This window comes from Nicotiana sylvestris, chromosome 5 (assembly GCF_000393655.2).
Source record: "Nicotiana sylvestris chromosome 5, ASM39365v2, whole genome shotgun sequence".
In the NCBI taxonomy this organism is placed as follows: domain Eukaryota; kingdom Viridiplantae; phylum Streptophyta; class Magnoliopsida; order Solanales; family Solanaceae; genus Nicotiana; species Nicotiana sylvestris.
Window position 1 is genome coordinate 8,196,275 of NC_091061.1, and position 11,163 is coordinate 8,207,437.

General features: G+C 38.9%; 1 protein-coding gene across 1 annotated transcript; it reads left to right on the forward strand.

Moving 5' to 3' along the window:
• Positions 1 to 6,326: 6,326 nt before the first annotated feature.
• On the forward strand, positions 6,327 to 8,304 carry LOC138868256 (uncharacterized). Its single transcript, XM_070145793.1, has 2 exons — positions 6,327 to 6,771; positions 6,956 to 8,304. Exons 1-2 carry the CDS (start codon positions 6,327 to 6,329, stop codon positions 8,302 to 8,304), a joined length of 1,794 nt encoding a protein of 597 aa, XP_070001894.1.
• The last annotated feature ends 2,859 nt before the right edge of the window (positions 8,305 to 11,163 follow it).

Consider the following 11,163-nt stretch of genomic DNA (forward strand, 5'->3'; position numbering starts at 1 on the left):
CATGCAATAATGAGAATATTTCAGGGAGTCAATATTATACTGAAACTGCCTTACAAAATCTCTGGCAAGATCGTCCCAAATGTGCCATCGAGATATGTCCTGATCCATATACCATTCTGAGGCTATGCCCACCAAGCTTTCTCCGAAGTATGCTATCAACAATTCTTCTTTGCCGCCAACCCCACGCAATTGGTTGCAATACTTTTTGAGGTAAGCAATGGGATCGCCATGTCCATTATATTTCTCAAACTTCGGTGTTTTGAACCCTACGGGCAGGTGCACGTGAGGGAACATGCACAGATCAGTATAGGAGACACTCTTCTGCCCGCTTAAACCTTGCATATTTTTTAAACTCTGCTCGAGGCTCCTCATTCTTTTTGTCATTTCATCTTGTTCAAAAGCTTTGGGATTTCGTTCTTGCCCAGGCGTAAACTCGTATTGAGGCTGCTGAGGGTGCGCGCTGGTGGTAAACCGAGTCGGTTCCAACGAGAAGGATGGTGCTTGAAATGTGAATGAGGAATAGTCAAAATTAGGCCTGTGTATAGCGGGTTGTGCCGCAATTGGAGAGGGTGGTGCAGTGAATATGTTTGTAGCCACATCTGTCGTTGACATCCGGGGATAAGAATCAGAGGGTGATCCAGCAGAGTGGGCTAAAATGGTAGGGTACCCGAATGGGGTAGTTGGATAACTTATGGGGACGTTGGAAGTCCCACTTGTCCTAGAGAACAGCTCGGGGAATCCAGGGATTACACTCGGTGGCTCTTTTCCATTGTTCCAGTCATCTAACATTTCCAACATGCGAAGCCGCAAGACTCTGTTTTCTTCAGTAGTTGCTGATTCGGAAGTTGGGATGGGCGAGATTGAACTCTCTTCGGAAATAGGAATCGTTGGCAAAGGAATTTCTGAAGACATCTCTACACTTCCCTTTGATCTTGTGAAGTAGGTGTGAATACTTCCTCTCGACTTAGTGACGGGCAGCTGAACACTTCCTTTCGACCTCGTAAAGTATGAATGTGAGGCCAGACCTCCACAAAACCAAACCACCTTTCTAAAAACCTGAACTTAACAGCAAGCAAACGGTTAGTTTGAAACAAATAACAGACAGGTAATCTCACGTTGGGGTGTGATGCACCTATACAGTTAAGTGAGTTTCTACATGTTTGCACTGATGGCATGCGTCATTTCGACTCCCTTTTATTTATATTTTCTTATTTTTTTTTGTTTATTTGAAGTTTAAAACGTGACCGGATCCGATGAGGATCGCCTACGTATCACGACCCCGCATGAATCAGATCTTGCGTAGTGCAAGAAATCGTAAATAGAGTAAGTAAACTAACTTTTTTTTTTGGAATAATTTTTTTTTTAAAAAAAATTGCTTTAAAAGAATAAAGATTTTTTTTCTTGTTTTTGGATTTTTGTTTCTTTTGGATTTTCTAAAAAAATGCTTTAAAAGAAGAAAAGGATATTTTTTTGAATTTTTGAATTTGACTCTATTTTTCTTTTTTGAAAGAAAGACTTCTAAATAAGAAAGAAAATATTTTCTTTGGATTTTGGCTGTCGCCTCTTAATTTTTGAAAGAGGCACTTTTAAGAAAATATTTTGGATTTTTGAATTTTTTATTTATTTACAAAAGCACTTCTAAAGAAAAGCGAAAATATTTTTGGACTCATATTTTCAAAGTTTTTATGGATATTTACAAATTAAAGACAGCTAAAGAGCAATTTTTTTGGATTTTTGTTTCTGATATTTTTTTTGGAAAAATACTTTAGAATGAAGGAAACCCGTATTTTAGATTTTGATTTTTATTGATTTTTTTTCGTACGAAAGATATTAGAAAGAAGGAAACCATTTTTTTTGTGTTTAAGAAAACTACTTTCTTTTGTTTTTTTAAAAAAAATTTTAAGGAAATATTTTCAAAGAAGGGACTGGAAGAAAATATTTTTGGATTATTTTTTGAAAATTGGGGTCGGAACCGATGAGGTTTGCCTACGTATCTCAAATCCGGTGAGAATCAGACCCGCGTAGTTCGGTAATAAAACAAATTATATTATTTTATTTTATTTTAAAAAAAAAACAAGACTTTTTTCATATTCATTTTTCATGGCAAGACAAACTCTTTTCTATTTTTTGAAAACAAGACAGAATAACGACTCTCTTTTTTCTTTTCATTTTCAACAAACAAACTCTTTTTCTATAAGACTCTTTTTCTATTTTTCCTTTGCTTTTAGTAAAACAAACTATTAAAAATAATTTTTTTTTAAAATTTCGGCAGAGTTTCGACACTATTTGGACATTGTTATTATTTTATTATATTTTTTTTCAAAGCAGCAGATTAACCCTATACACTGCTATTTTTCTTTCTTTCTTTTTTTCTCAAATTTTCTAATATTCAAAACCGGTCAGCATGCAAGTCCAAAGCAAATAAAATGCACAAGCAGTAAGTAGGATGCATCAGAATGGTTTTTTCTGTTTCAGGTTGCTATTCCTAGACGGACCCAACCCCTGTGTTGAGTCCCCTAAGTCAAGAATGCACATGATGCAGATAAGCGTTCCTACTAGGTTCAGAACCTGGGTGTTTGTTCTAGACCTGGCTTACCCGAGTGGACAGCTCGAGCCGAGGGAGGGCAGCGTACCGGGGATACAGAAGCTCAACCCGGCTTTGCAACTTATCCTAACCTCGTTCCAAAAATGGGATTTGACTCTAAACAGAAAAGAAGTCACACGAAGTGCACCCTTCTTCATGATTTAGAAGACTCAGAGAGGAGATGGGTTTCGGCACAGTTATATACAATTCACAAAATATCAAAGCGGTAAAAGCAGTTAGTTAGCACATTAAGCACAGGTCATGTAACAAAATCAGATAAAGCCAAATACAACAATTATTCCAAGCTCGAATTCTGCACCCTGAACCAGAGATTCTGAGTTCGGTCCCCAGCAGAGTCGCCAGAGCTGTCACACCTCCTTTTTGCGCGCCTACCCCGAATGATAAATGTGTGAGGGAGTTTTTCCATTTTAAGTGACAATATTCGAAATGAGATTATTTATTTATTTCTGAGTCGCCACTTGGGAAAGGTTTGGCTTTTGGTGTCCCAAGTCACCGGGTTATCTTGAATCCCAATTCGAGGAAAATATTTGACTTTCCAAATGAAGTCTGCGAACCAGAAATTCTAAGTAAGGAATTCTGTTGACCCGAGGGAAGGTGTTAGGCACCCCCGAATCCCGTGGTTCTAGCACGGTCGCTTAAATTGTTATAATGGCTAAATATCTGATTTTTATTCATGTTATAACTTGTGTGCTTTTATTAAGTTTAAACCGCTTTATTATAACTTGTGTGCTTTTATTAAGTTTAAACCGCTTTTATTATTATTTTTTAATAGAATTGCAACGTCGTGAAAATGCATCTCGAACCACGTCACAATCAATGCACCCGTGGTTGTTAATACGTTCCGACTCCGTTGAGATTTGGATTTGGGTCACATAAATGCGCACCCGAATTTAAGAAAGTAATACTATTAAATATGTGCCTAAAGAGACTATCACGTTATTATTTTTGGGGAGGGCCGTGAAATTCGTTAAACGGCCCATCCCAAATTCTAAGTATTTACTATATACATTTATGAGGGCCTCGCGGTTTGTGCATTTTATTCGGCGAGGCTCGTCTCATTTATTTTAAAAAGATAATCTTAAAATGACTACATTTTCTATTTTTGTTCGTCTCAAAAATGAAAGAAGAAAATATATGCTAATTAAATTACATGTTTGGCAAGTTCGGGCCTCTTATCAATTATTAGACTACAAAAGATGCTAACGCAAAATTGCGATCGAATTTGCTCAAAAGAAAATTGTTTCGTGTCTTATTCTATAATTAAATATTACCAAAAAAATGAAATTATAAATAAAATATGGAATTGACGAACAATATTATCGAAACAAACAAATTATTCTTTAACTAATTTAGACTTCACATTATTAGATGAATTGAACCATTGGAATTAATTTTTTTTTTAAACTATTTGAAACTGAACCAACCTTGACTACCAATGCATACGAAAGTTGTTAAAACTTAATCGACACTTTGAAAATCTATTACATTTAAGGAACTCTAACAAGCCTTGTTCGAAATCAACTCATGTCTAATCAAGTTTGTGACCTTAGCCTTACTACATCGAATCAAACTTCAAATACGGCAGACCTACTGATTCTGCGAAATTACTAGCTTAATATCCTGCTTTACTAATTTGAGTCAACATTTAACATGCCTATTTTCAGATTACCACTACGGGATATGACATTTATAAGCTATCTACATAATTTAACATTCTGTCACAAAAATCTACACGCCTAAAACAGTTCCAATTATACAGTCACGTTTCTATTATTCATACAGAATATAAAAACAGAGCTAATATTGGATAAATCTACTTCATTTAACATCTATAGCATTAAAGACGACAAATAGCATCCAAATGTGCAGGTTTGCTGCATAATTCCGTTTCAACTTCAACTCAGGTTACATCAAGGTGATTCGAAATATGTACCTGGAATTCAATGTTCAAAGGAAGAAGAAGAAAAAGTCAAGCAGGAGTAGTAGCAACAACACAGCGACAGCAGGTTCAGCAACAGCAAAACCAATAACGACCAGTGGAATAAACCAGTAACAGATTGAAAACCAGCAATACCAAAATGCAATCGCAGTCAAAGCAGCAGAGAGACGGATACAAGATGCAGTAGTTTACTGATTTTGAATGACACTCAAGGAAAAGCAAACGGAAATTATTCAAGTAAAAGTACAACTTGTTTTTCTCTTTTGCTCTCAAATTCTGATTTCTCAAAATTCAGTCAACTCTCTCAACTTCCTTTTTCTATCAATCTCTTCTTCAAAAGTCCTTCTTTTTTTATATCCTCTAAGTCCTCCCTTTTGTGTCAAAGAATGACTCTATTTATAACAAGACTCTTGTCTTGAACCAAATTATATGTCGCTTTCCGCATATCAAAATTCAATATTTGAAATGTATTTTTTACTATTTTAAACTTTGTATATAATTTTTTGAATATTTATATTTAAAGTTTCATATTAAGTTGATCTAATCCAATTTTGCTTGGACAATAAGCCAATTGACTCTTAAAAAGGAAAGTGATGAGTATTTTGAGAAGGAGAGTATATATATTGAGACTATATTAGTTTATATTATACCTTCAAATACGACGTAAAGTAGAAATGTTGTATAATATATAGTACTCACATCATTTAAATGTTATGTTTGAAGAATTTCATAGGGAGATAGACTAACAGTGCACATGTCAATTAATCAAAAGATTAAATATACTTAACAAGATATGACAAGAATCAAAATAAAACTTAGCTATGACTGTAGACTATAAGAAGAGTAATTTGTATCAAAGAATATATGTTTCTTGAGTATAATATCTAATACTTCTAATTTTCATAATTATTTGTATATTATTTTAAGAATGAAACTTACATATTCAAAACCAAGTAATAAACAATTACGATACATAATTTTTATAATTATAAATATTCAAAAACATCATTATCAAAGAAAACTATAAAGTGAAATTGTTTTCAAGTCATGAAAATGATATTTGAAAATTAAAGTTGTGTTTGAACATAAATATGATTTGGAGTTATTTTTTAATTTTTGCGAGTGATTCCCAGGAATTCTTTGTCAAACTTGAAGAATAAACCCTCAGAAAGCTTCAGAGAATACGCTATTAATTGGCGCGAGCAAGCATCAAGGGTAAAACTTCCCATGGATGAAATAGAAATGGTCACTACTTTCCTCCAAGCTCAAGAATCAGATTACTTCCAAAACATGATGTCGGCCATGGGAAAACCTTTCGCAGAAGCGATTAATATCGGAGAAATGGTAGAAAATGGGCTAAAAACGGGTCGAATTCTAAGTCAATCTGCTATCAGAGCTACCTCCCAAGCCATTCAGGGTGGGTCTGGAGGAATAGCAAAATGAAAGAAAAGGAAAGAAACATTCATGGCAGCGTCGAGTACAAGGAGAAACTATACTCCCAGATCCTTTTTCTCAGAGAGGACCCCGCAACATTATTACCCTCACCAAAATTTGGCCTATACTCCTCATCCATACTCGGTTATGAATACTCAGCCTTATGTCCGGCCACAACAACAAGCCAACAGAAATCAAGCTCCACCTCCCAGAAATTAGCCTCCCTACCGACACTACTATAATCCACAACTACCCCAGAATAACTTCCGTCCTCAAGAATCACCCAGAAGACAAACTTTCACACCCATTGGTGAACCGTATTCTACCCTATTCCCAAAACTGGTCCAGATGGGTTTCCTACAACCAGTCCCTCAGACAAGGCAAAATCCAGCATCACCTGCTTACAGAGCCGATGTCAGGTGTGCTTATCATTCGGGAGCAGAAGGGCATGATACCAACGATTGTTGGACTTTAAAAAGGGCGGTAGAGAACTTAATAGAACATGGAAAGATAGTATTAAGGGACGAGGAGGTCCCAAATGTGACCAACAATCCGTTGCCCTCTCACAATAATGGGCCATTGATTGGGATGATCTGTGAGGACAAGGAGTTTGATCCTGCCCTAAAAGCTATAATCGCCATTGACGATGTAGAGAGAAAGCCTAAAGCAGCCCCGAAGCAAGAGAAAGGGGAAAAGAAGACTAATGTTGTCAAGGCTGAGCTCGAAAAGAAGGTTGAGACAAAGACGGAGATGATGTTGCCTTCGAAGAATGAAGTTCTCTATATTCCACGAGGTCAATCAGAGAAACCACAGATTTTCGAAATAAAAAAGGGAATACCGATGTACGTGGCGAAAGGGGCCTATGTGGTTCGGGGGATGATTAAACCGCCTCGGCTGAATGAGCTAGTGGTTATCGGACGCGTGCCACAGAAGCCAATGACGGACCCATCTACGGTACCGTGGAATTATCAACAAAGGCAAAGAAATCACGGGGGAACTTCCAGAAAATACTTCTGCTGGAAGATATTCAGACATTCAAGAAGTGAACAATGCCACACGAAAGCGCTTCCCACCCAAGAAACCTGTAAGCGCTGAAGAAGCAGAGGCTTTCTTCCAGAAGATGAATATGCCTGACTATGAAGTGTTGGATCAGTTGCGCAAATACCCTGAACAAGTGTCTATGCTATCTTTACTAATGAGGTCCGACGAGCATCAGAAGATCCTGCTCAAAACTTTGAATGAAACGTATGTGCCGGTTGAGACTTCAGTTGAACAACTTGAAAGAATGACAGAAAGGTTCTTTGCGGTTAATCAAGTTTCTTTTAGCAAGAACGATTTGCCTCCGGAGGGAGCAGCTCACAACAAGGCTTTACATCTGACAGTCAAGTGTGAAGACTACTACGTCAAGCGGGTAATGTTGGATGAGGGTTCGGGTGTTGACATTTGTCCGCTCTCTACGCTGCAAAGAATGGAAATTGGGACCGGAAGGATTCGCGCCAATAATGTCTGTGTAAGAGCTTTCGATGGCATCAAGAGGGACACCCTCGGAGAAATAGACCTGATATTGACTATCGGGCCGGTGAAGTTCGAAGTAACTTTCCAGGTACTGGATATAGACACTATTTACAACTTTCTCCTCGGAAGGCCTTGGATTCATGCTGCAGGAGCTGTACCCTCCACTCTCCACCAAATGGTGAAGTTTGAATATGAAGATAAGGAAATTGTGGTCTACGGAGAAGACGAACAGTCTATTTATCGGGACCCATCCATCCCATATCTTGAAGCAAGAGAAGGGAGTGAGCACACAGTTTATCAGGCTTTTGAAGTTATGCTGGCGGAGCAGTATGAAGAAGGGAGCCCTTGCCCCCAACCTTTCTTGTCTAACGCTTCAATCATAGTTGCTAAAGAAATGATCCGACGGGGATTCAAACCGGGAAAAGGACTTGGAAAATCGTCGCAAGGAATAACTGAACCTATCACCTTGCCTTACACTAAGAAACTCTTTGGGATAGGCTTCCACCCTACTCCAAAAGATGAATATTGGGCAAAGAAGAGAAAAAATGAGGGATGGAAGTTGCCTCAACCATTGCCACATTTGTACGAAACTTTCGTCAGATCAAAGTACATTGAAGAAGAAGATGACGAGGCCTTTACGGCCGAAGAGATTGAAGAAATATGTGGGTCAATGAGAGAAATGCTTTACGAAACTCACATGGTTCAACTGGGAGAAGGCACAAGCACCGCTGAGGTGCTATACATGGGGCCAAATGCTAAGCTTCAAAATTGGGAGGCTACACCATTCCCAGTCAGGCGGGAGTCCGGGTAGACTTGTCCTGCCACCTTTCCTGCATCACGGGTTATCCCAGGGTGTAACTCGGATGTTTTGCTTTAGTTTCCTATTTTAATTTCCTGAAATATAAACTCTGTTATCTTCCCAATTCCAAGGAATAAAATCAGTATTTCATCATTTTTCTTTATTCTTTCTGATTTTTGCTATTTTTCTTTTATCTTTTCCTTTCAGTTATAATAATGCAGCTTTAAATAATATGACATGCTTGCGAACTTCACGCCCAGATCCAAACGAGCTATTTAACTATGAAATAATGAACCAAGAACCGGAATATGACGAAGAAGAGGCTTTTAGGGAAATAAATCGGGAATTGGAACACTTTGAGAATAAACCTAAGCCGAATTTGAATGACACCGAACCGGTTAATTTGGGAACTCTTGAAGAAATCCGAGAAACCAAAATAAGCATTCACACAGATGGGACAACGCGAGATGCAATAATTCAACTCCTCTTTGAATTTAAAGATGTGTTTGCTTGGTCATACGATAACATGCCAGGATTAGGTGTTGATCTAGTGGTGCATAAATTGCCAATTTACCCTGATTGTCCTCCAGTTCAACAGAAGCAGAGGAAGTTCAAGACTGATATCAGCGATAAGATCAAAGAAGAAATCACAAAGCAGTTGAAAACAGGAGTAATTCGGGTAGTCCAGTATACTATGTGGTTGGCTAATGTAGTTCCGGTACCGAAGAAAGATGGGAAAACTCGGGTGTGTGTGGATTATCGAGATTTGAATAGGGCAAGTCCCAAAGACAATTTCCCGTTGCCCATCATCCACATCCTTGTTGATAACTATGCCAAACATGAGATACAGTCTTTCGTAGATTGTTACGCTGGATATCATCAGGTATTGATGGATGAAGAAGATGCCGAGAAAATTGCCTTCACTACACCTTGTGGTACTTACTGTTATCGGGTTATGCCATTCGGTTTAAAGAATGCCGGGGCAACTTACATGAGAGCCATGACTACCATTTTTCATGATATGATGCATCAAGAGATAGAGGTGTATATAGACGACGTGATAGTCAAGTCCAGGACTCAAGACGATCATGTTCGAGACTTGAGGAAATTCTTTGAGAGGTTGAGAAAGTACGACCTGAAGCTGAATCCGACTAAGTGCGCCTTCGGAGTCCCATCGGGCAAGCTTCTGGGTTTCATAGTAAGCAGGAGAGGTATCGAGTTAGATCCAACAAAGATAAAGTCTATCCGAGATCTGTCTCCTCCAAGAACGAAGAAAGACGTGATGAGTCTATTGATCAGGTTAAACTATATCAGTCGATTCATTGCCCAACTGACTAGCACGTGTGAGCCCATATTCAAGCTATTGATGAAGGATGCAACAATCAAATGGACGGCTGAGTGTCAAGAGGCTTTTGACAAGATCAAAGAATATCTTTCAAATCCTCCAGTTTTGGTCCCGCCAGAGCCAGAGAGACCCTTATTCTTGTATCTAACGGTCTTGGAAAATTCCTTCGGTTGTGTCCTCGGACAACATGACATAACTGGAAAGAAAGAGCAGGGGATCTATTATTTAAGCAAGAAGTTCACCAGCTATGAGGCCAAATACACTTTGTTGGAAAGAACGTGTTGTGCTTTGACGTGGGTCGCTCAAAAATTGAGACATTATCTCCAAGCTCATACTACTTACCTCATAACTAGGTTGGATCCTTTAAAGTACATATTCCAGAAACCAATGCCTACTGGGAGACTAGCAAAGTGACAAATCTTGCTTACTGAATTCGACATAGTCTATGTCACTCGCACGGCAATGAAAGCCCAGGCGTTAGCGGATTATTTGGCCGAGAACTCGATTGATGATGAGTACCAACCGTTGAGTACTTATTTTCCAGATGAAGAGATAAACACCATAGGAGTAATCTCGGAAGACGCTCATGCTTGGAAGATGTTCTTTGATGGGGCTGTAAATGCCAAAGGTGTAGGAATTGGGGCAATCTTGATCTCACCCACTGGTCAACACTATTCGCCCACAGCTAGGCTTCGTTTCTTTTGCACGAACAATACAGCTGAATATGAAGCCTGCATCATGGGCATGAATATGGCGATCAATCAAGATGTTGAAGATTTGTTGATTATGGGGGATTCTGATATGATTATCCGACAAGCCCAGGGTGAATGGGAAACTCGAGATGTCAAGCTTATTCCTAACCGGTAGCACGTGGAGGATCTTAGCAAGCGATTCAAATCAATAGAGTTCAGGTATATCCTGCGGTGTCACAATGAACTAGCCGATGCACTTGCCACCTTAGCTTCAATGTTACCTTATCCAGGCAATGCCCACATCGATCCCTTGGAAATCCAAATCAGAGAAAGACACGGTTACTGTAATGTAATCAAGGCGGGACCAAGTACCCATCCATGGTACCATGATGTTAAGAGGTTCTTGAAAATACAAGAATACCCTGAACATGCTACTGGAGATCAAAATAGAACTATTAGGCGGCATGCGAGTGGATTCTTTTTGAGCGGCGAGGTATTGTATAAAAGAACCCCGGATCTCAATTTGTTGAGATGTGTTGACGCAGAAGAGGCTGGAAGAATCATGCATGAGGTACACGCAGGAGTATGCGGGACTCACATGAACGGGTATGTTTTAGCAAAGAAAATCCTTCGAGCGGGTTATTACTGGATGACCATGGAAAAGGACTGTTTTAGTTTCGTTCGAAAGTGTCATCAGTGTCAGGTGCACGGTGTTTTGATTCATGCACCTCCCACAGAACTGCATCCCATGTCTGCACCTTGGCCATTTGTTGTTTGGGGCATGGACGTCATTGGGCCAATCGAGCCAAAAGCCTCGAATGGACACAGATTCAT

Bases quoted from the DNA above. Each gene is read 5' to 3' on its own strand.
- LOC138868256 (XM_070145793.1), top strand. From the start codon at position 6,327: ATGGGTTTCCTACAACCAGTCCCTCAGACAAGGCAAAATCCAGCATCA. The intron at 6,772-6,955 runs GTCAATCAGAGA...TTATCAACAAAG, and splicing joins AGTTCTCTATATTCCACGAG to GCAAAGAAATCACGGGGGAA.